This window comes from Barbus barbus, assembly GCF_936440315.1.
Source record: "Barbus barbus genome assembly, chromosome: 13".
Taxonomy (NCBI): domain Eukaryota; kingdom Metazoa; phylum Chordata; class Actinopteri; order Cypriniformes; family Cyprinidae; genus Barbus; species Barbus barbus.
The window spans coordinates 15,684,668-15,711,210 of record NC_136741.1 but is presented as its reverse complement, the minus strand read 5'-3'; the positions used below and the strand labels follow the sequence as shown (position 1 = coordinate 15,711,210).

At 38.9% G+C, this 26,543-nt stretch overlaps 1 protein-coding gene across 1 annotated transcript in view; it reads right to left on the bottom strand.

The window, feature by feature from the left end:
* The window catches only part of LOC306879118 (ras-related protein Rab-6B-like), a 55,388-nt gene that overhangs the window by 16,640 nt on the left and 12,205 nt on the right, over positions 1 to 26,543 (bottom strand). The window contains exons 2-4 of the mRNA XM_079431838.1: positions 8,261 to 8,314; positions 7,790 to 7,895; positions 6,472 to 6,583 (exon numbers count right to left, since the gene is read on the bottom strand). Coding sequence (XP_079287964.1) covers positions 6,472 to 6,583; positions 7,790 to 7,895; positions 8,261 to 8,314 — 272 coding nt within the window. The remainder of the gene's footprint in view (positions 1 to 6,471; positions 6,584 to 7,789; positions 7,896 to 8,260; positions 8,315 to 26,543) is intronic.

Sequence of the window (26,543 nt, the reverse complement as noted above, 5' to 3'; positions counted from 1 at the left end):
GGGGTTCTGTGGCCTTGGCCCTTGGCCCGGCCACACAGGCTGTGACCCTCTTACCCCCCCCCCCCCAACATTTTCTTGGGGAAGCTCCCCCCTGGGAGCCACAGAGGAGCGGGCTCTGTCGGGCGCTCTTGGAGCGCGGACTCTGTCGGGCGCTCTTGCAGCGCGGACTCTGTCGGGCGCTCTTGCAGCGCGGACTCTGTCGGGCGCTCTTGCAGCGCGGGGCTGGACGGAACCAGCGGGAACTCAGGAGGGCACGTGCGTGGAGCCGGCACGGGAGGGCACGTGCGTGGAGCCGGCACGGGATGGCATGTGCGTGGAGCCGGCACGGGATGGCACGTGCGTGGAGCCGGCACGGGATGGCACGTGCGTGGAGCCGGCACTTGGGGGCGCTCAGGAAGCGCGGACACTTGGGGGCGCTCTTGCAGCGCGGGGCTGGACGGAACCAGCGGGAACTCAGGAGGGCTGGACGGAACCAGCGGGAACTCGGGAGGGCTGGACGGAACCAGCGGGAACTCGGGAGGGCTGGACGGAACCAGCGGGAACTCGGGAGGGCTGGACGGAACCAGCGGGAACTCAGGAGGGCACGTGCGTGGAGCCGGCACGGGAGGGCACGTGCGTGGAGCCGGCACGGGAGGGCACGTGCGTGGAGCCGGCACGGGAGGGCACGTGCGTGGAGCCGGCACGGGATGGCACGTGCGTGGAGCCGGCACTTGGGGGCGCTCGGGAAGCGCGGACACTTGGGGGCGCTCTTGCAGCGCGGGGCTGGACGGAACCAGTGGGAACTCAGGAGGGCTGGACGGAACCAGCGGGAACTCAGGAGGGCTGGACGGAACCAGCGGGAACTCAGGAGGGCTGGACGGAACCAGCGGGAACTCAGGAGGGCTGGACGGAACCAGCGGGAACTCAGGAGGGCTGGACGGAACCAGCGGGAACTCAGGAGGGCTGGACGGAACCAGCAGGAACTCAGGAGGGCTGGACGGAACCAGCGGGAACTCAGGAGGGCTGGACGGAACCAGCGGGAACTCAGGAGGGCACGTGCGTGGAGCCGGCACGGGAGGGCACGTGCGTGGAGCCGGCACTGGAGTCCAAGACATTCCTTCATAAATTACCAGAGTTCCCACCGGTACCTGAGCTTCCTCCCTCGGCGGCTCGGGATGAGCCGAAGTCGGCGGCGGAACCATCTTCGCCGTGTACGGCGGCTTCCACTTCCCCGTGTGCGGAACGTTCATCGCCTTCTTCGGCGATCGCCTCTTCGCCGCGGGCGGAACAAATTCCTCATGGGCTGTGGGTTTGGGCGAGCGGCGAATGGCGACCCGTTCTCCCCAATACTGCAGGCCAGGAAAAGCCGCGAAAGGCAGCCCAACACCCCACGCACAACGGGAAGGGGCGAGCCACGAACGGCGGCGTGATCCCCCGCAAACGACAGGAACAAGCTCTATCATCGCGGAGGGAGCGGGGAAAAAAGGCGCAAACAAAAACTTTTCAAAACGGAAAATAAAACGGGAGAAAAGGAGCGCCGCTTACTTTGTGAGGTCCGGTCTTCTGTCACGTTCCCTCTCGGGATACAAGGAGGTGCGGAGACGTCGAAGTTCCAATAATCCTTTTTATTGAAGACACACACAATGAGACGAGGAGCTTGGGGAGAGACGAACATCAATGACGATACTGACGATAAGACCGGACACAGGGGCTAGGAAACACGGGGCTTATAAACACTAGGAAAACAAGGAACAGGTGTGGACTAATCAAACACAGGGCTAGGGACTAATTAAAGACAAACGAGGACAGGAACAAGAAGGCCAAATATGGGCACGGGAGGAGGGGAAACACAAGACAAGGACTGACACATAATATATGTGTGTGTGCTCTGTATATTTATTATGTATATATAAAAACACACACATGCATGTATATATTTAAGAAAAATATGTTATGTTTATATAATATAAATAATATGAATATAAATTTATACATGTAAATAGATGTAAATATTTTCAAAATATATACTGTATGTGTGTGTATTTCTATATACATAATAAATATACACAGTACACACACATATATTATGTAAACAAAAACTTTTATTTTAGATGTGATTAATCGCGATAACCTACCCTCAATTCTGTCAACAATTTTGTTTTCAAAATGCATTTTTGAATAGAAAAACATTTTCCATCCATGTGATATACATTTTAGTATGTTGCATTAAATTATATTAGAATTGACAAATTTATATTTAGAATTTAAATTGAAGTAAGGAAATCTCACTTTTTGTAGTTAACATGGTCAAGAAATTGTGCAGAATCTAAATTACCTCATATTTTGTCATAACATTTAATTTATTGTCAAAAATAAAACTAATTTCCAGAATTAATTAATTATATACAAATACTAAATACAATATGTGATGTACAGTGTGTATCTAAATACTGTATGTGATATGTGTGCATATATTACATGGATATGACAAATTCTATAAATTCTATATACACATACCGCAGCAAATGTTCTGACAGGTTGCTCACTCCTGACTTATTACTGGGTGCCATGGCAACAGTCTGACCCAAGGTTTTTAATATCTTTCCTGTGCACAGAGACACTCACTGACTACTCTGTGGCAGAGGATCCACCTCCAGTCGTATAACTGCCACCTCAGTCGTCCAATCGCGATTGCAGATCCAGAGTCACAACAGGAGCAGTTGGCAAAGAGCATCTATAGAACACTACTAATACCTTATGATGAGGTGCACGTGAAGTGTCACCAGTAGTAGTACAGTATGTCTAATGTCATAGCATTCATATTTAACGGAACTAATGTCCAAGGTGCCAGGCCCTGCTTAACCTTTCATTTCCTCTGGCACAAAAACTACATGGCACTTTCTGCCGGGCACAAACACTTTAATCCTCTCCAGGGCATCGTGCCACCGTTATACAAATCCCACAGTGTCTGTCTTCACATCAACTATTTCAGTATCATCTTCTGCTCTAAAGCCAGTCTTATCTAGAATTGTCAAACAGCCTAAATCTAGTCTCATTCGATTGGCATTGTTCAACTGTTACAACAGAAGGAGTGTTGTCTAAAATCATGAGACAGTCTAAACCAGGGATAGGCAACTTCGGTCCTGGAGGGCCGGTGTCCTGCAGAGTTTAGCTCCAACCCTAATCAAACAATTTTGGTCACACTTTATTTTAAGGTTCAATTCTCGATATTAACAAACCATTAACTATGACTTTTGCCTCAGTAAACTCCTAATTTGCTGCTTATTAATCGTTTTTTAAGTTTAGGCATTGGGTAGGTTTAGGGATGTAGAATATGGTCATGCAGAATATGTCCTTTATAAGCACTAATAAACAGCCAATATGTTAATAATAGGCATGCTAATAAGCAACTAGTTAATAGTGAGAATTGGTCCCTATACTAAAGTGTCACCAAAATTTCAAAGTCTATAGAAGGAATAAGTCTTATAGTCTAAAATAACTAATCTGGGCGTGAATCACTGATAAAGAATTTTATTTCTGGATGAACTTTCCCTTTAAAATGCTAGAAAAAGTCTTGTTTGGTAGCTCAGAAATGGGCCGTGCAGATTGTGTCTCAGTCTGTGTTAGAGAGCAGTGAGAGACGCTGGACAATAGCTGCCCATCAGAGAACTCAAGACGAAACGGCACACTGATGTGTGCTAACCCTAACCCTAGGCAATGACATGTCAAACAAACCATGCTAAACTCAATTTACAATATGAACTAAATGTACAGGCTGAGATAATGAGAGTTGATGGGGTTTTCATCTTAGCACAGAATTACTGTAACTGCCTCCATAATCAGCTTGTTACACTGTTCCTGCAGCCCCCTCCACCTGACACATTCCTTCACAGTCGTCAGGGAAACAAATCCTGCATAATGCTCATATTAAAACACGTTACAATACAGCTCTACCTCAGCATGCGCTATTGATCACCATGGTGACTTATTACAAACAATCTGAGTTTCTTTCAAAAACTTATTTCCTGCTTAAGTGTCATGTTTACTCTGACCTCATGAACAAAAAATATATTGTGAAACATATGCATTACAAAGTGACACATTTAAGCTTTAAATAAATGCACTCTTGACTACATGCATTATTAGAAAAATTCCTCATATGATAACAGATGCGATTAGATTAGATTGAAATGCAATGATAAAAGTAAGTTTACTTAAACACCAAATCTGTATATTAGAATGATTTCTGAAGGATTTACGATAAAGTGACCTGAAGACTAGAGTAAAGGCTTCTGATAATTCAGCTTTGCCATTCCAGTAATAAATTACATTTAGTAATTTTAATTTGTAATATTCAAAATATTACTGTTTCAAATAAAGGCATCCTTGATGAGCATAAGAGTCTCCCCAAGAGCTATTTGTACACCTCCTAAGCCACACTTACAATGTACAAAATTAATCTCAATCTGTTTTAAAAAACAATCTGTTTTGTTGTTTCAAAGTCTCTTAAGACCGAGAGCTGTGAATTAGTATGGATAACCTGTTCTTTGCTCAGGAGGTGCAATGGAGGATGAAAACTATAAAGGCAAGTTATTATTGAACAAAAAGAGAGGAAAACATTGACCTCCCTGTGGGACACAGTTAGAGAGAGAGGAAAACGACAAACGAGAGAGAGACTGAGCTGCATTTATCCCTGAGCGCCCACGTCTCTGAAGGACTGAGTAAGAGAAGCATGAAATGCCCATTTATTCCAAAGGTTTAATTTGTTTGATGACATGTTTTTCTGATCTGTTTGCTATAGTGAAATATTTTACATAGAGATTTCGGTAACACTTTATTTTAGGGTCTCTTAACTAGTTGATTATTAGCATGCATATTACTAGAATATTAGCCATTTATAAGTAGTTATTAAGCACATATTAATGCTTTATTCTACATGCCTAATCCTACCTAATACCTTACTAACTATTAATAAGCAACAAATTAGGAATTTATTGAGGGAAAAATCGTAGTTAATAGTGAATAAGTGTTCCCGATTCTAAAGTGTTACCGAAATTTCATACAGAAAAAAAATTGATTTTAGACACATCTGTTACCATCTGCATGCTTTTAATAATTTTAGGGCCGGTGACTATACATTCAGGCTTTGTACTGATTAAAGCATGACACAAGGAAGTTTTACAACAAGGGTAGACCGAGAACAGTGTTGGGGAAGCTCCTTTGAAACTGTACTTTCCCTAACATTACAAGCTGCTAGTCATTTATATTACAGTCAAGTTAGTCATTTAAAAATAGTAATTAGCTAAACAACAACAAAAAGTAACTTATTACACTGAAAGTATTCAAAATATATTTTTAAATACAAAAGAAAAAAGCGACTATGTGATTTATTTTTCAGTCAGCGCAATATTTATCTGGCGTAGATTTCAAATAGTGTAATATTAACTTGAACATCCATGACCATTCAAACTTTCGAGGTCAGCAAGATTTTGGAATGTTTCTGAATACAGTAAAATGGTAATATTTTGAAATATTATTACAGTTTAAAATTATTTCTATTTGAATATATTTTAAAATGTCATTTATTCCTTTGAAGGCACAGCTGAATTGTCACAAGATCCTTCAGAAATCATTCCTATATGCTGATTTGATGATTAAGAAACATTTCTCATTACCAATGTTAAAAGTGTTATGCTACTTATTTTTGTAAAAACTGTGGTACTTTTTTTCCAGGATTCTTTCAAGATGAATAGAAAGTTCAGAAGAACAGCAGTGATTTGAAACAGAAATGTCTTTATTGTCACTTTTGATAAATTTAATGAATCTTCGCTGAATAAAAGTATTTAAAAAAATCTATCTGACCCCACAATTTTGCATGATAGAGAATTTATTTCCACTAAATACATCCAGAACTCCAAATTATACCATATCATTGAGTCAATAGCAGTGATGAACAGCTGTAAACTCAGCTGGATTGATGAATATTTGTTTAAGTTAATTTAAATGAACCATTCAAACGAATCAATTCACTAAAAATAATTATACTTCTCAACACTATATACAGTAGATTGAATATTACCTCAACTCACTCAGCCATATATATAACAGTAATGTAGCATTTTGCCTCACTATATTGTAACAGGCTGGGGGAAAAAGTAGCTTATTTTAAAACTTAATTGTAAGTTAATACTAGTTAGTGTAGTAAAGCATCACTACATTGACCTAGTTACCCTCCAACACACTCAGGGAGAGATCATTTTAGGGCAAACCTTCTCTGAACAATGTGTTATTTTTTGTATTGCTTCCTTTACCTCTTATCTTTCACACAAATAGGGTTTGTTCTCAAATTATCCGTCATCCTGCATTCCCACAAATCTGACGTGAGAATAAGGCTTCCTTTTCATTCAGTTCACATGCTGGTGAGTGAAACAGCCTTGTTAAGCAGCTTAATAATAAAAGCGTGTGAGAAAGATTGAGAGTGAGACAACTCACCTCTTATCTGCCAGATCTGTTTTATTGCCCACCAGCATGATGATGACATCACTTCCTCTCTCCGTTCTCACATCATCGATCCATTTGGAAGTTTGCTGGAATGAATTCACATCTATATAAAAAAACAGAGACAGAAGGTGATAACTACTTTGTAGGGCAAGCACTGAAATAATCTAGATTTCGGATTCTACAATGTATTAAAAATAATTTGTGTGCCACTCCGTAAAGCGAAAGAGTGGCCTTAATATTTTTAATGTTCCATAATTGTTAATAAAAGGTCAATTAAAAACAATCTGATAATCTGCAGTTTAGGCTGGTATACTGCATTACATTGTAATGTTGAATGGCTATAATTGCTATTTTTATGCCCAGAAATGGGGAGGGGGGGGGTCTATTTTAATGAAGCATCAGTATCAGTAATACTGCCCTTTCATTCATTGTACTTAGTAAAAATATGCAAGAAAAATATTGAAAATATTAAGTATTTAAAATACTATCTTTATGTTATTTCCACATTAATCTGGATATTATACATGAAAATATTTATATCTCAACAAATTTAAATGTTAAGTGCAGTTAATTAGCGAAACCTGTGAAATTAATCAGGTATTTATTTATTTAACTAATCAACAGCCTTAACAGATTTATAATTTGTGTTGATAATATCATCACTATTTCCATTAATACCTTGGTTGGAGGGTAAATTTTAAAAAAATTATCATTAGAAAATTTTAATTTTTTTTCTTATTTTTATTACGATTTTTTTAATTATTATTATTAAATGTATATGGGAGTTGAGCTTATATAATTTCTTACCTTTAAAAAATGCAGTGAATATATTGCAGCTATTGTGCACCACTGTGTGCTATTGTCATATTATTGAAAAATTCAATAAGGTTTTATTATGGCATTTATAACTGTTTATGTGCAGCCTGACATCAGTGAACCTGCTTCTGCTTCAAGGTGAAATGGGCTTTGGCTGCTTTACCTATAAAATCAAGCTTTGTGTTTCCTGTTCATACCAACAAAGCTGTGTGCACCGCTAACTCTGTCTCTAAAAGTCACAGTGGGGCTTAAAAACTGTCATCTTTTTATTGTGAAAAATGACTGTTTCTTACATCTTTGGGGTTGAATCTATCTGGTTATAGTGTTAAACAAGGCTAGACCTGTAACACACTTTACTGACAGAAAATAATCAATGATCACATCTCAAATTGACAAATCAGGCAGCTGTAATCATGTTAACCGCTTTGATTTTTTGGCTCTTGATAATATATTTCAGAGCTAAAGGAGATTTGATCATTAAAGATACACTCACTTGTGATGTCATACACCACCACAGCTACGGTGGAGTCTCTTATATAGCTCGGAATGAGGCTCCTGAAACGTTCCTGGCCTGCTGTGTCCCACAACTGCAACCGAACCTGCAAGTCAGAGACCCCCAACTGAACAGTCAAATTATTCAGCCTCTCAAACACACATATAGACACAATGCAGAGCCAAGCTAGGAGCTGGATCAATATGACCTTATAAAACCACAGAAAACTGCTCCGCTGAAGGTCATGGAATCATTTCTGGGTTATAAACTCCAGACATCTTATAGATACGATCTATTTTCTTGATACATGAGCTTCCAGCCATATACTAAAACTGTCAGAAATCCAGCTGGTAATAAAAAAGCTTTGGAGATTCAGTATGGTTTCATTAAAACTCTTCTCTTTTGACATGGAATAAAAACAGAGGAGTGCATTTGATTTACTGCTGTATTAGAACATGCTAGACTGCTTACCGTTCTGTCCTCCAAATACATGGTTTTTGACAGGAAGTCGATTCCAATTGTCGCCTGTTATGACAGAAGGAAAACATTATGTAAGAACAAAATGAAATCAGATGCTGAAATTGAGTGGAAATATGGCTGTTTTCATGCATGGTAAATCTAAAGGCATTCTAGATATCGTCCCGAGAATCAGAAGATGCTGTCTAGATTAAAACAGACAGCCGTTACGTTCTACCTGTCAGTTTGATGATGGTAATAACTGCTATACATGATTACTCTGTTCTGGGACCTGCCTCTCTTTATGATATATTATATACACATACTACAGAGTGTGGCTCCTGACTATAAATTCCGAAAACAATGTGTGTGTGTGTGTGTGTGTGTGTGTGTGTGTGTATACACACACACACACACACCGCGTTTTGGACTTTGAACCCTGGCACCACGAGCTTGTGCAGCACTGTTTGAATATATGCAATTTGTGCGTGTATTTGAAAGCATAATATTCTGCAGTTTATTTACAAATCGTTTGAGGCCATTTCGCGATTTCAGTCATCAAAGTAACCAGCATCAACCACCCCTTCCTCTCTTCTCATTGGAGACATGAGATGCAGCACTAAGCAGTCTCTCGCTGTCGGTGCTTCATGCGTGTAATAATTTTTGCGTCTTTCTCTGACGGTTTTATATGATATATTTGCTGCATAAGTGTGCGCCTCTATTTGATCGTGTTACATCATTGGTCGACACAATTTACTTAGTCTTTTTGCTTATTCGGCCGAACACCAAAAGAGTTGTTTTTGTAGTTTTTTTTGCTGTTGTCGGCCGAGTAATTTCTCAAAACTGTATGTCTGTTCACTGTAGGCTACCATATTGTTATCTGCCAATATGAAGTATTTCACTGCTGGTCTATATTACACAAAATTGGTCAATATTGTATATTAACAGCAATTTTTATTAACAGCAATGTTTATTTCCCTCATTTTTACTTTTGCCATTATCTAATGCTCCTTTAAGGTTAATAAAAAAAACAAAAAAACAAAATGACAATTAAATGATAATGAAATCTTAATATATTTTTCATACTTTAAACCTGCAGATTGTAATTTGTGTTGCCTAAATCACTTGTAGCATGTAAAATGACTGATTTAACATTTTACTGTCTAATTTTTTCAATTAATTAAAAAAAAAAATTGGGAAAGCCGATTAGTCACTAGAAGAGACGGACGGCAGCTCGCGTAAGTGTTTTGAATAACTTGGTCGCAGTTCTGTTGTTTAAATTATTTACTTGCTGCTAGGAAGGAATAGTTTGTTTCCTACCTATTTCTACTCTGCATTTTCGTTGGGGTTTTTATGTTTGATTGCACTGGTAATTAGAATAATTTGCACCTCAGCTGAGAACGTGCCTGTGTGATTGTGCAAAGTGTTAGTTTCGTCTTGAGCTATTAGCAGTCCTACCTTATTGGCTGGGCTGATCAGAAGCCGGCCACAGCTGTTTTCACTCTAGTTTCTTAGACTGTATTTATTTGATGTCAGAGCACTGACGCTTAAGCGTTCAGCCTCCTTGTGTGAAGACCAACGAGTGTAAAGACAGACGACTTTTTCCTGCGCGACTTTGCGACGACACCGAGCACACACTTAAGTATCGTTTTTATCTTCCCTCACACTTTCTTATCCTCCATCCTTCCACGTCTATCATGTGTTTCCAAACCATTCCGGTTGTCTCTCAACCTCGCTCTAAAAACACACGCAGAAGGTTACGTAACCCTGCTAATCTGCGCCCTATCTCTACATCTTCCACTGCACCTCTTTCTTTCTCTGTAGGTCTTTGGAATTGCCAGTCAGCTGTCAACAAAGCAGACTTCATTTCTGCATTTTCCTTACATTCCACACAGCATCCTGGGCTTGACTGAGACCTGGATTCGTCCAGAAGACTCGGCAACCCCAGCTACTCTCTCTCACAATTTCTCTTTCTCTCACACCCCTAGGCAAGTTGGCCGGGGTGGGGGCACTGGTTTTCTCATTTCTAACAATTGGAAATACTCCACCCACTCTCCCCTAAGCAATCTCAACTCATTTGAATCTCATGCCGTTACTGTAACAGCTCCTATAAGACTCCAGATTGTGGTAATCTACCGTCCCCTGGCCAAATTCTACCAACCTTCCTAGATGAGCTGGATGGACTGCTGTCCTCTTTCATGGAGGATGGCACTCCACTCTTAGTCTTCGGCGATTTCAACATTCACCTAGACAGGCCTTATGCTACAGACTTCCAGTCACTCCTAGATTAATTTGATCTCAAACGTCTCACCACTACTAGCACGCACAAATCAGGCAACCAACTCGACTTAATTTACACACGCAATTGTTCTACAGATAACATTCTGGTACAACCACTACATATCTCTGACCATTTCTTCATTACATTTACTTTACATTTTGCTACCCAGGTGCCACCATCTCCCTTACCGGTTACTTTCAGACGCAACCTACGCTTCTTTCCCCCTCCCTTCTTTCCTCTGTAGTATCCTCCTCTCTTCCCTCGCCTACCCATTTCTCTTCTCTGGATGTGAATGCAGCCACTGACACTTTATGCTCTACCTTAACCTCTTGTCTAGACGACATTTATCCTCTCTCCTCCAGGCCAGCACGGGCTGCCCCTTCTAACCCCTGGTTATCCGATGTTCTTCGTGAGAATCGGACCAAACTCAGAGTGGCAAAGAGAAAATGGCGCAAATCAAACGATCCGTCGGACCTGAGTAGGTATCAGTCTTTGCTTTCTCTACTGAAGTCCACACTGCCAAATCCTCACATTTCCACAACGAGATCAACAGCGCTCCAGACATGCGCAATCTCTTCAGAACATTTAATTCTCTCCTCTGTCCCCCTCCTCCACCTCCCACCACTTTGATAACCGCTGACGACTTTGCATCTTTTTTCACAGACAAAACTAGAACAATCAGTAACCAGTTCTCAACTCCACAGGACCTCCAATCAACCACATCCACTGCTCTAACTCCCATCTTCTCCTTCTGTCCCCTCACCGAGGCAGAAGTATCCAAACTTCTCCTCTCCAGCCATCCTACAACATGTCCTCTCGACCCAATCCCCTCACACCTTCTCCAAACAATCTCTCCCACGCTCTTACCAGCACTCACACACATTATAAACACATCTCTCCTCACAGGCATCTTCCCCACAGCATTCAAGCAGGCTCGGGTAACCCCACTGATCAAAAAACATACATTAAACACTTCTCTTTTAGAAAACTACAGACCTGTCTCTCTCGTTCCATTCGTAGGGAAAACACTCGAACGAGTTGTCTTCAACCAGCTCTAACGGTTTCTTTCACAGTACAACAAACTGGATGCTAAACAGTCAGGTTTCAGGAGTGGCCATTCAACAGAGACTGCGCTACTCTCAGTCACTAAAGCCCTGCGAATTGCAAAGGCCGATTCCAAATCATCAGTCCTCATTCTGCTGCTTTTGACACAGATTCTCCTGTCTACCCTCTCATCACTGGGCATCACTGGGATTCCACTTCGCTGGTTTGAATCCTATCTCACCGGTAGATCTTTCAGGGTGGCCTGGGGAGGGGAGGTATCCAAACCACATCAACTGGTCACTGGAGTTCCTCAGGGATCGGTTCTTGGACCCCTCCTCTTCTCCACATACACTACATCGCTGGGGTCCCATCATACATGCACATGGCTTCTCCTATCACTGCTACGCCGATGACACACAGCTCTATCTCTCTTTTCAACCAGATGACCCAACGGTAGCTGCACGGATCTCAGGCTGCCTGGCGGACATCTCGGCATGGATGAAAGAACATCACCTACAGCTCAACCTGGCAAAGACGGAACTTCTTGTCTTCCCTGCCACTCCGACTCTACAGCATGACTTCACGATTCAGTTAGGCTCATCAATGATTACCCCATCAACTTCGGTCAGAAATCTTGGTGTAATCTTTGATGACCAGCTGACCTTCAAAGAGCACATTGCAAAGACTGCTCGATCCTGCAGGTTTGCACTACACAACATCAGAAAGATCAGGCCCTTTCTGACAAAGCATGCTGCACAACTTCTTGTCCAGGCCCTTGTCATTTCTAGACTGGACTACTGCAATGCTCTTCTGGCTGGTCTGCCATCAAACACAATCAAACCTCTACAAATGATTCAGAATGCAGCGGCACGACTGATCTTCAACGAGCCCAAAAGAGCGCATGTTACACCTCTCTTCATCTCCTTGCACTGGCGACCAGTGGCAGCTCGCATCAAGTTTAAGACACTGATGCTTGCATACAGAACTACCACAGGCTCAGCACCCTCCTACTTCCACTCACTATTACGAACCTACATCCCCTCCAGAAGTCTGAGATCTGCTAGTGAGCGACGCCTTGTGGTACCATCACAGAGAGGCTCAAAATCACTCTCCAGAACATTCTCGTTCACCATTCCTGGCTGGTGGAATAATCTTCCCACCCCTATCCGGAATGCCGGATCCCTGTCAATCTTCAAGCAACAACTGAAAACTCATCTCTTTCGGCAATACTTGACTTCATCCTAAACTCAAAAAAAAAAAAAAAAAACTCACTCTTTCCCTCTATCTTTCTCTCCCTCCCTTACTAGCTTGTACTTATTTGAACAATGACTGAGACTTGGTGTTACGAGCACTTCCTCTGTCTGATTGCCTCTTCAAGATGAATGGCTTTTTGTATTCCCCAATTGTAATTCGCTTTGGATAAAAGCGTCTGCAAAATGACAATGTAAATGTAATTAATTTAATTTGTCATATATATGTGTGTGTTTGTGTGTGTGTGTGTGTGTGTGTGCATGCGTGTGTGTGTACACGCACAAGCCCTATGGACAAATTATAAGGTATATAAAAATAAGGTATTTTGTCCTTTTTGGTACTCAAAATTCTGCTAATAACTTAATTTTGTAGGAATAAAAATCCTACATGAAAAACCTAATAGTCAGCAAATAATTCAGAATAAATCCTACAACAGACCCAGACTTTATATTCTCAACCAATCACCATATAGCATTTAAATGTAGAGATGGATTGACAATATAAAAACATTATTGTAAGATAAAATGATGCATTGGCTCAGGCCACCTTACATCTGCATAGGTGAGATTACTTGAACACTGATAGACTAAAAGTGCCTTCTGTCGTTGAAAGCTAATTCATTCTCCACTGGTGCTTTTATTGCAATAAGAGTGCAGTCGATTGTGGCGATTACATTTGTAAAACCAGTGATTGCTGAAAATTGCCTTTTGAGTGTATCTGTTGAATTCAACATGCACCACGTTTTTAAAATCCTCTGTTCAATTTCCGGCTGTTGCAAAAAAAAAAGCCAACTATGCTTGGGTGTACATTTGCATAATGGTATGTACACTATTATGCCAAGTTTGTTGTTTATTAATCCAGAAGCAGTTTACGGAGGTGTTTTGTGTGTGCTTTTATCCGGATGGCCCCTGGTCTCCTCAGTTGTAGCTCCCTGTGGGCAGCTGCCGGATCGATAGGGGTCCACAGATCAGTGGGATCTGAGGAAAACATCATGGATGTCTGCAGTACAGAGGACTGGCCTTTCTGTGTGTGATTCAGTTTGAATGTGATAAGTGTAACATTTCTATGGCACAAAAGAGCAGATAAGGACAACTAGCCACCACTGAAGAGCCAAGCCTCTATAATGAAGCTTATTTAATGCACTGTTTCTAATAAATATTCAAAGATTTTTTTGATCAAAGACCCTTTGATCTTTCACTCAAAAAATTAACAAAATTCTAACCTATCACTGAAGTAAAACAATTGAAATTGGGGAGAAAATCTCATGATGAAATAAATGTTTTTCTTCAATGAATTCTCTAATGAGGACGTGTCTATATCGTCCTAATGCACGGTGAGGAGGAAAGTTTGAGTGGCCAAAGACTCTCCAAGGATCACAGCTGGAGAACTGTAGAGATTAGTTGAGTCTTGGGGTCAGAAACCCCCCCAAAAATATATATCAAACATCCCCTACATCACCACATGTTGTTTGGGAGGGTTTCAAGGAAAATTCTCCTCACTCATCCAAAAACAAACTCCAGCAAATTCAGTTGTCATGCTTCTATGGTCAGATGAAACTGGAAAAAAAGAGATTTTGGCAGCAAACCCACCAGATGAGTTTAGTACAAACAGGGATAAAAAAGTACCCTATGTCCAGGGTTAAATATACTGCTGGATCTTTAATGTTGTGAGCCTGTTTTTCTGCCAGAGGTCCTGAACATCTTGTTCAGATGCATGGCATCATGGATTATATCAAATACCAACAGATAAAAATCAAAACCTGACTGCCTCTGTTAGAAATCTTATAATGGTCCGTGTTTAGATCTTCCACCAGGACAATCCAAAACAAACAAAATAAACACAAATATGGGTCACTGAGCACAAAATGAATCTTTTACCACGGCTGTCCCTGTCCTCTGACCTGAACCCTACAGAAAATGAGTGGGGTGAACTGAGGAGAAGTACTAACATGGAGCTGTGAATCTGAAGGATCTGGAGAGATTCTGTATGAAGAAAATGGTCTCTGATCTCTTATCAGGTGTTCTCCAAACTCTTCAGGCATTATAGGAGAAAACTCAGAGCTGTTACCATGGGAAAAGGGCCAATAATTGTGGCCAACATTAGAGAAAGCATTTATTTCACAATGAGATTTTCCCCACACTTTCAATTGTTTTACTTCAATGATAGGTTGGAATTTTGTGAATTTTTTGGCAGGAATGAAAGATAAAAAGGATAAACAATGCAGGTTTATTTTCACAGCCACCTTTGCTTACCAAGGGTGCCAATATTAGCATATAATATGCATATGTATGCATATAAATTTAGACATATATCCAACTTTATATAAAGAGCTGAGTGACAATAGTTACATTTTATGAAAAATATAATAGTAATGTTGTCAAGATATGCTATATAGCTTTATGAGCTAACTTTATGTATGCAGGTAAAGTAGTGTGTACTGTATATCCAACTTTAATATATTACTGAGTTAGGGATGCTCATTTTAACCGGTTAACCGACCGTGAGAATTTTGACTGATTAATACAATCAGTTAAACAGTTTAAAAAGTTTTTTTTTTCCCAGTTATTTATCAAAATATTTAAAAAGGTTTGCTGCATGGTTAAAATACGCTACACGTATTTTCAAAAATGTGTTTTTTTAGAAAAAAAAAAAACCATAAGTCATTCAGAAATAGGCCTAATGTTGACGCGAAATGTTTACAAACATTATAATAAACACTGTATTATGTTCTTCACTCGCGTTCCAATATTCACGTAAAACTAAATGTTTTGCATAACATCACGGCGGTACAGTGATTATGCTTAACGGCACAGATTTTACTACATATTTAAACTGAGCAGTGTTTTTTTTTTCCATATGTTTGACTGACTGTATTTTATTATGATAATGAACAGGCTGCATTGTTGTCAAAGTAGCAATGCTTGAAATTTTGAATGCATGTTTTTCTTCTAACAGTGGAAGCATCTAGTAATAAAGATAATCGGAATTGTAAAAGGTTTGCTTTTATGTGTGTACATTTACAATAAAAACAAATCTTTGTGCTTTTGTAAAATAAGCCTAAATAAAAATAGGATGCCGCATTCTGCCATCTGCTTTCCTTTCGTGCAACACATATGAACCGAAACTCTGCATACTAGGCTACTTGTTGCACAGATTTCTTTCGTTTTCTTCATTTGTTACTTAAGTAAAAATTTATTTCTCATATAGGCCTATTTATTCGCTATATAGGCTATATATAGCCTAGCTTTATTTCATTTTTCTCCGCTTGCAGAAGCGCTGCAGGTGCGTGATATGATATGATATGACCATGTCAATCCTCATGTTCTGTTGTTTGCTGCTTTTTGCGCATGTAAAATGAATCCCCGGGAAACAAATGTTAGTATTTTTAACGGGTCACACTTTTAAAATAATCTTGTCGGTTAACAGTTAATAATCGGTTAACAAGTGTCAGTTGTCGGTTAGGAAAAATAACTGAAATGAACATCCCTACACTGAGTGATAATATAGTTTTCATTTTTTGAAAATATAACACTCAAGCAGTTGAGATTTGTTATGTGGTAGTGGTACATACTACTACTACTTATTTTAACTGTACTGTTTGTAGGATTGATATACTTACAGTAGTTGTGTAAATTATTATTTATTAATTCATTAAATAGTTATTTATTTGTTATGCTGTGTTATTGAGAATTATGAAACCCATTACTCTTGATATGCTTGATATTTTAAAATACATATATTTGTTTTTATTTGAAAAAACTCTGCTTATGTTTTATTTTTCTAGCGATTTAGGTGTAATAAATGTCTAATAACCATTAAAAATGGTTGTCACGTTTTTATCCATGATCAGTTTAGCACAAGTTGCTGGTTGACTCAGGTTTATTCAAAGTATCTACATTTAATCATTTAGCAGATGCTTTTATCCAAAGCAAATTACAAATGAGGACAATAGAAGCAATCAAGCCAACAAAAGAGCAACATTATGTGCTGTGACAAATCTTGGTTAGTAGTATCTGGACTATTAATTGACAGTTTGATACAAAACACAAAGTCATGTGTTTGTGAATGTACATCTTATGATATGTGAGACTAAAAACAACAGTTTGTCCCTCAATGCACTTGCACACAGCTGGTCATCAGCATCATGATCACGAATCCGTTTCTGCAGCAATGCCAGCCCACTGTGCTGTCTTCAAAACAGGAGCAGAGAGCTCTTTCACCCTGCCATTCTGTTTTCATTGTGGGTTGATCTAGTTTTTCCAAACCTGCTCCTCCCTCCCCAACCCCCTTTTCCATTTCTCTCTCTCTTGCTCTACTTTTGGAGCATAAAAGAGGTAATAAATCATTGTGAATTAAAAATAACCTTCAATTTAATATATCAAATTTTAAGCTAACGTTTCAGACAATATTTTTTATATTACGCATGAGGCATATAATGTGTTTTTCTTAGCTTATTCCAGTGATTCCTGCACTGCTATTTACCGCCTCCACTTGAATCTACAGTGAAAAGAAATGATATTTTACTCAAATTGCTTTCAGTCAAAATCGAATGTAAGGAGAGACGAAAAGAGCTCTGGGTACTGCAAAATAAAATGAAGCCAACTCTGCTTGCTGTTGCTTTTCATTAGAGTCTGATTCATTAACCAGTGACTCAAATGAACTGGTTCTTTTAAGAAATCGGTCAAAAAAGACTTACAAATGTACAAGTAAATGGTCTGAATCAAAATCATTCTATGAAATGAATCATTTACTGAACATGTCAGAGCGATTACTGATTTGAATTACTTACTGAACTGTAAGTCATCTTCACTCACTCATGTCCGACTCTAAATGAACTGAAAAACCTCTATGAACCATATTATGAAGAACCTCATGTTGTTCCAAAATTGTATGATGTTCTTTCTTCTGTGTAAGATCTTTTGAAAAATGTCTTTTTTCATGCAAGTCAATGGGGTCCCATATTATTCGGACTCCAACGTTTTTCATAATTTCTTCTTCTGTGTTAAAATTATGGAAAAACAAAATTCTGGGTTATGCTTAGTGCAGGCTTCAAAACATACATATGAAAAGGGATTTCTGTGACAAAAATAAAAAAGAAACCTCCCGTGTTAAACAGTGTCAAGATGAAAACCCAAAGGTGTTGAGCTTTTCAAGGAAAGAAGGCGAGAAAGAGAGAGAGAAAAAGTGACGCCGACGTTAAATATAGAAACTTGCACAGCTAGAGGAGTGCTCGCACAAAGAGATCCAGAATGAATTATTCATAAACATTTTAATTATTAAGCTTCACACAAATCAGCTTTAAAACACAGAGTGTGGTTTCCAGTACAACTCCTCAAAAGCCTCAGAGGAAAAAGGTGTTCAGATAAGAAAAGGGAAATTGAATTCCTGTAGCTACTAAAATTCCTATAAATAAAGTGTAACTGGTAAATAAAACTGTGACAAGCACACAAACAAAAGTTGTTGCTTGAGGTATCAATTGAGGAAGCAGCTAATTATAAGTCTTTACATAGACCTCCAATACACTGCTCAAACAATACTGTCATACAGTCGGTGACCTGAATTATGCCTATTGAGAATATTAGCATGAATATAGACTATAATGAACATACAAATCTAAAACATTATGAAAAAGCATCCATTAGCCGATATTGCACAGCAGACGGCACATGCCCTTTAGACAAAGTACACCAGTTGCCAGGGCCCCTAGGGAGGGTGGCAGGAGTTTGATTGGAATCGAACGCCAATTAAAACTCCACCAGAAGAGAAATTAGCCACACTAATCTGCTTCACAAAGCACCACCTTGAATGAATGTTAGGCCAAATCCTGTTTATCTGTTTATCTTTCTATTTGCATTTAATCAAAGCATAAATTTTAAGAATGCAACATGCCCCAGGTGAGCAGACTCAAAGCATGCTGGGAGCTTGGCTGCATACAAAGTGCCCGTCTGACTGAGATTGTACAATCAGAGCCTCCAAATAACATTACAAAGAATGGAAAGCTGACCTGTAGATGAACATTTGTCAATTTCTACAGAATCAAATCTGGGCCTATGACTGAGTTGGTATTTATCTGTAGTTTTAGACCTTGGCGAGTTGCCCATTTGGCATCGATACCCCTGTACCCTGAAGACAAATGACATGCAGTGGTCTACAGCATTTAATTAAGGCATATTGATCAGAATGTAACAGCTCAATGCAGGACCTGGAGGGATGACGTCATTCAGTCGGCCTGATGAACAATCTGAGACACGTTAAGCAATCGCGTGGGCTAATGTTGGGGCATCTGGTCAATATCAGGAAGGCTTTAACGTGTTTACATTATACAACTACATTCATTGCCTTCAATATGTGACAGGATTCTCAAGGCTATGTAGGGGAGGGGCAGAAATAAAACGGTGCACTAACCATTAATCATCCTCCTGGCAAGACAAAGACAAGATGTGCATGATGGTTTTTTAGTGATCCAAGTCATGGAATGTCAGGTACGAAGAAGCATCTGGGCAACTTCAATAAAGCAAGAACAGATGCTACTGTATAAATCTTGCCTGCAACAGTAAAACTGTGAGCAAGTGGAGTCAACCATCTTGTAAATCTCAGTATATTTAGGTCTTTTTTTATCTTACTAGTACTATACTTACTAGGAAAGGTGTGTCAATTTAAGAGCATTTGCCAAATGATTAGTTTGTTGCAGGAATTCCTGCATAGCTATTCAAAGGCTAGAATTCTATTTCTATTAAGTTGTTCTTAATGATAGCACACAACATACATTGTGATCTGTATAGTCTGATTTACTAAAGGCTGACTCTTATTAATTGTTTCTTTTATAATGAAACGGACAAAATAAATCACAAGTGATCAGTTTGACAGGCTTATCCATTAGAGGGATATTTGAAATTAAACTTGACTCGCTTCGAAATAATTACCTTCAGTCAAAACTTAAAATGAACTCAGAATTTACTGTATTATTTGTCCTTTTTAAAGGGAGAGATCAACCAATAATGAAAATTATGTCATTAATTACTCACCCTCCTGTTGTTCCAAACCCGTAAGATTAAGATATTTTTGATGAAATCCAAGATTATGAAATACCACCATGTTTAAGGCCCATAAAGGTAAGTAAGGGTCTTGTTAAAATAATCCACGTGGCATCAGTGGTTCAACCGTAATTTTTGAAGCTATGAGAATACTGTTTGTGCTCAAAGAAAACAAAAATATTGATTTTATTCAACAATTTCATCTCTCCCATTTCAGTCTTCTATGTGCGTGCGTACCACGATGCACAAAAATTATTCTCGTATAGCTTCATAAAATTATGGTTGAACCACTGATGTCACATGGACTATTTAACAATGTCCTTACTACGTTTCTGGGCCTTGAACGTGGTAGTTGTGTTGCTGTCTATGATGAAAGCTCTCGGATTTCATCAAAAATATCTTAATTTGTGTTCTGAAGATGAACGAAGGTCTAACGGGTTTGGAACGACATGAGGATGAGTAATTAATGACAGATTTTTTTATTTTTGGGTGAACTATCCCTTTAAAGGAATTAAAGATTGTATATGTTTGTGAGACTAATATTACTGACTTTATATGACAATGTGTATTAAAGATGAACCTTCACACAGGTTGTTGTTGTTGTGATTATAGTTTATAGTATTATTGAAAATATATTTGGGACAAAATATGGTAATGAGAGGGGAAGTATTGTTTCATGCTGCTGCTTCCAAAAAAAAAAAAAAAAAGAATCCCACAGGAGCATTTTGTCATTTAATTTTCTCACTCTGGTCCTTTTCCAAATCCTAATGTGCTCCCTTGTTGTCTAGGCAGCTGCCTACTATGCATTCTAACTAAAATGGAATCTCAATTACAGATTTGAAATGTGACACATAGACCTTAATTCAGTTTGACTCCATATTGAATTTAGCACAGCTGAAAACAAGGCTGTGAAAACAAAACAATGGCATGCACTGAATACAGGTCCTAGATCATGTAAACTGGTTTTCAAAATGGTTTCATGGAATTTTTGTCTACTGAAAGGTGGTTGTTTTTTTCTCTCAGAAAGACTTTTCGTAAGCTGAAAAATCAGTATGTTGTTAAGCAACAGAGCAATCCATTGAACACACTGCATGCACTTCTATCCCTCACAGCCTCGTTTTCATTCCTGGCAATAATTAAATATACCGCTTCCCTGAATAAGGTGAAATAAGTTTTATTAATATGTTCCAGTGCAAAATTATTATGATCAAAAAAAAAAACATTTCCACACAAGCTTGTCGAAATGCATTATGAGACTGCATTCTCTACAAAAGACACATGAAATGCTGCCCTAGAATTTGGACAAAACAAAGTTGCTTACTTCTTAGAGAAGCCTTCATGTCAGGAGTGTGCCTATGATGCTGTCTACAGAGGCAGCTCACTAGTTTTTGAACCAGAGCCTCAGTGTCTTCTCTGCTCCTTGGTTGTGCTGAGCAGAAAACAGTCACACTCCAGTGCCTCATGTTGAGTGGCAGCTCAGTCAGGCGGTGCAGCACAGCTCTCCCGCTGGACCTTGAGTAACATGTCCAAATCTCACTCTATCTGCAGCCAAACGGCCATCACAGCAAAACAACCACAAACTCAGCAAATCAAGCTGAATATCTGACAGGCAGTCAGTCTCTGCTTCATTCGCTTTTCATTTGCTTAATACTCTTCTAAATTCATTGCTCTGTTTCTTACCCCCACTTTATCTGTATTCAAATCAATTATACGATAAAGTTGCCAAGTTTGATGATGTTCCTTATTCCCTCGGCCCACTTAAAATTGAAAAACTATGCTAGAATCAGGGCAGAAAGTGTCATTGCGGCATTTTCTGGATGACTTAAAGCCCCAGTGAAACATGCAGCGTGTGTTTAATACAGCTGACTGTTCAGCCCCTTCTAATGAAGAGCGAAGGTCTCAAGAGCCCCACTAAAGAGAGAAGACCTGAAACCTCCTGCTGCGCTGCGCCTCACTCTATCAAACAATGTAGGGCTCATAGAATTAGGGATTTCTAATTAATACTGTAAAAACATACATAAACTCATACATCCACTGCAAACTACCAGAGGTTCAAGGTTCGGCTGCTTAGATCCTGTAACTATCTGTTTCTCAATTCACAGTCATTTGCAATAATCATGTATTTAATGTAACTTTTGAGCGGTTAAAAAAATCATGTGTTTTGAACACGAACATAGATTTGCTTGTGCTTCAGCTCTGCTCCTCTGTGTGGATGAATGTGGCTCAATGTATTTATAGATGTACCATCAGTTCCCATGAATCGAAGATCCAGGTTGCTTTACTTCAGAAGCTGTATGGGTAACACATTATAAGTGCACACTATGAATCATTAGTTAAGCATTAGTAAATAGTCAATTCATCCTTTATAAAGCATTGTTCCAACATTAATAGGCATTAGTAAGCAGTTTATAAATACAGCTATAAATGTTTTGTTCTTGAGCATATCTATAATGTTTAATAATTGTATTTTCATACTTTATTAACAATACATTTATCATTTCTAAATTATTACTTTATTTACAAACCAGTCATTTAGGAGTTGCCAGTGGTTGATAACATAATTTAAAAAGTGTAAATAAATAATTAATAAAGTATTTAAATGTACATTTATAAATCTTATTATTTAGACACATGATAATAGTTGCTCAGTGTGTTAATAAATGCTTTATTAACACATATTCCAGCTGTAATTCATGATTAAGTCAGGTAGTTATAAAACATTTAGTAGTTGCCAGCCATCTATCTTTTGTGAGCTCATCTAAGTGAGGACTATTTATACCTTGTAAAGCATTTGCAAAGGAGATTTAAAGGCTCATTTATCTTCGAAACAGAAAAGTTAAACAAACGGAAATACAGAGGGATACAGAACACAGAAATATTTTTTCAAGATGCACAAAAATGAAACTGTACAACAGTACACTTGATAAAAAATGAAAAAGAAACGTCTGCAATGTCATAGAAAATACAATTAAATAAATATTAATGTGTACAGTTGTACAGTTTCTTTTTTTTGCATCTTTTTGTGTTGTTTGTTTATTTTTTCTGTTAGGAAGATAACTGTGCCTTTAAATTTCCTTTGTAATAGATATGCTTATAAAGAACAAGGCATTTATAACTGTATTTATAAACTGCTATTAATGTTGGGACAATGCTTTATTAAGGATGAACTGACTATTTACTAATGCTTACCTAATGATTCATAACGTGCAGTTATTATAAAGTGTTACCGCTGTATGTGCCAGCCAAGCAACTCCCATTGAAATAAATAGGAGTTGCGAAATGCATAACGCAACAATTGTTTGTTTTGTTTCTAAGGAATTTTAAAAGAAACAAGTTGATACTTGAATATAAATGAGAATGAATCCTGATTTATGACAAAGCAACATCCGAACAATACAATTTCCTCTGGGCTATTTTTTTTTATGATTCTTTGATGTCACCAACATAAACGGCAAGCAACAATTTTAAAATAATGAGATTAAATTCCTAAACAGAGGAGTATGTGTCTGGTAGCTGAGGTCTATATAGGGAATACAAGAGCTTTTGTTCTAAATGGACATTTTCTACTCAAATTTCTCTCTAAACATTGATGTAATACAGACTCAGACAGCGATGAATCTACATGAGATGGAAAGTCATAAATATGCAGATGTGCCTCTCTTATTTTGCATAGAGCAGAAGACTGACAGATGATAGGAGTCAGGGTGATGCTCTCTGCTCTTCTGGCATATGCTATCATGAAAGCCCACTGCCAGACATCTTTAGGTCAATCTCAATGTTGAGAAGCAGCTTGATTTGAGCTTATTCAAGAATATGTAAATTAGAAAAGCGCTGGTGTCCCTTCCTCTCTCCAGTGTAACTGTAGAGAGCATCAGCTCATTAAGATGCCTTTAACTTCTCAAAGGTGACATTGATGAGGCAGTATATTTTATTCATATGCAGATGACACAATAAACTGTTTGGTTTCAATCAGATTCAATTGTTATCAATGAACCTCCTCGAGCAATAAAGATGACTGCATGGCCACTGTCATTAATGGCTGTGTGAAACGAGAATCTGGAATCTCAGCTTCATTAAGAGCCTGTGATCCCCTTAAAAATAAGGATTCGAGGAAGGAATTTGCCAAAAAAAAAAAAAAGGTTAAATTTGATATGTGGAATTTCTCACTATCCTAGTGATGACACAAAAGTAAAGGTTTTTGTTCCGAAGAGGCTTTTTAAGGATGCACTACATGACCATAAGTAGGCTACATCTACACACACACACACACACACACACAACCACACACACACAACTGTATATGACTCTGGGATCTAATTTAGAAACATGCCAAATTATTAAAAATACCACTAGTCCTCTTTGTATTAATGTTGTTTTTATATAGTTTACTTGTTTTTTTTTTTAGTTAAACTGTCATGTGGTGTAACCATCAAGTTAAAATAATATTTATTTAAATCTTGAGTACATGTAAGTGTACACACCATAATCACTATTTTCAAAAAAAAAAAAAAGTTAAAATATATACTTTTAAGATATTATGTCTCCTTAATTCATATATAATTAAGTTTTTTAGGGAGTTGCACCACAAGATATAAACAAACCTTGAAATGCCATAAGACAATTTGTCATCCTCATCATGTATTCAAGTCATTAAATGATTATGATATTACACTAGTTTTTATTACATTATTATTTGTTTTTGTTTTATATTAATAGATAACAGAACACAAATAATTTTACTAAGAATGAACACATGGTGCAAAACAGCGCTCTGGATTTGAGATTCCATAATCTATAATCTCATCAGAAAGCACAACACAGTGTGTTCACAAAGCACACGTTATTACAGCTTGATACTGTAGCGCTACAGCATGCCTAGTTTGGTTTATGACACAAACATAGTCTTATCGTTACACACATTGTGAAAGTACAGATCAGGGGGCTGGTTAGATCTTAACTCTATATTCTGGCATTTTGTTAAATATTAAGCTACTTTGCAGTTTGGAGGAAAACTGTAAGCATCCATTTTTTAATCATTTACACTGTACATTTATATAACAAGATATTAACAATAGAGTGAATACATAACATTATTCATGTGATGAGGTTTCCATTTGGATGTACTCCATGTCCTACTAAAGTTTAAATGCCATTTTAAGAAAAATTACTGTTTTTAAGTTTTAAGTCATTTGTGGACACAGTGTTAGTGCATCAGAATGGGAGGATATAAAGAAAGAAAGGCAAGATCAAGGCCAGAGAGACATCAGAGAGCCGTCATCATGCATATGTCTCAGACGGTTGGATTATTGTGACAGTTAAAACCTGTAGTGCACTAAAGCTGTGACTCAGCTCAAACGCAAGGACATCTAAATAGACACATGCCTACAGAGCATTTCAGCCTGAAAAACATTATCCATTCGCATCATTTCACTGTCCTTCAGGTTTTATAGGTTATAAACCATGCAGATAAGTGGAATGGAAACATTCAAGTCTAATACAAAAGTCTAATAAATTATTGTATAAACAGGCCAAATACACACTGGAAAAGGAGATCAGAGTGGCAAAGAGGAATTATTCTGACAAGCTAAGGAACAAATTGTCTTCCAGTGATACTGCTTCAGTGTGGAAAGGTATGAAGGATATCACCAGTTACAAGACACTATCCCCCAGCACTGTGGATAATCAACAACTGGCAGACGATTTGAATGACTTTTACTGTAGGTTTGAAAAAATAACCCACGCCCGCCCTGAACACCTCTCCACACAACCAATAACACCTCCAGCAACCCCCCTCTCCCCCACACCTACAATTCAAATCAGCGAAGATGATGTGTGCCAGGTCTTCAGAAAGAACAAAAGAAGGAAAGCACCAGGCCCAGACGGTGTGTCACCAGCCTGCCTAAAAACCTGTGCTGATCAACTGGCCCCCATCTTCACACAGATCTTCAACAGATCACTGGAGCTGTGCGAAGTCCCCTCATGCTTCAAATGCTCCACCATCATCCCCATCCCAAATAAATCCAAAATTACTGGACTTAATGACTACAGACCTGTGGCTCTAACGTCTGTGGCCATGAAATCATTTGAAAGACTCGTTTTGGCATATCTGAAGGACATCCCTGGACCCTTACTAGACCCCATGCAGTTTGCCTACAGAACAAACAGGTCTGTGTATGATGCTGTCAATATGGGACTGCACTTCATCCTGCAGCAGGGAATTATGTTAGGATCCTGTTTGTGGACTTCAGCTTCGCTTTTAACACCATCATCACGGACACCCTTCAGAATAAACTATCTCAGCTCTCCGTTCCCACCTCCGTCTGTCAGTGGATCACCAGCTTCCTGACAGACAGACAGCAGTTAGTAAAGCTTGGTAAATCAACATCCAGCACTCGTACCATCAGCACTAGAGCTCCTCAGGGCTGCGTTCTCTCCCCACTGCTCTTCTCCCTCTACACCAACGACTGCACATCTAAAGACCCCTCTGTCAAGCTCCTGAAGTTTGCAGACGACACCACACTGATCAGCCTCATTCAGGATAGTGATGAGTCTGCTTACAGACAGGAGGTTAAGGAGCTGGCTGTATGGTGCAGTCTTAACAACCTGGAGCTGAACACGCTCAAAACTGTGGAGATGATCGTGGACTTCAGGAGAAATGAACCCTGCACTCAGTGGGGGACTCACCATC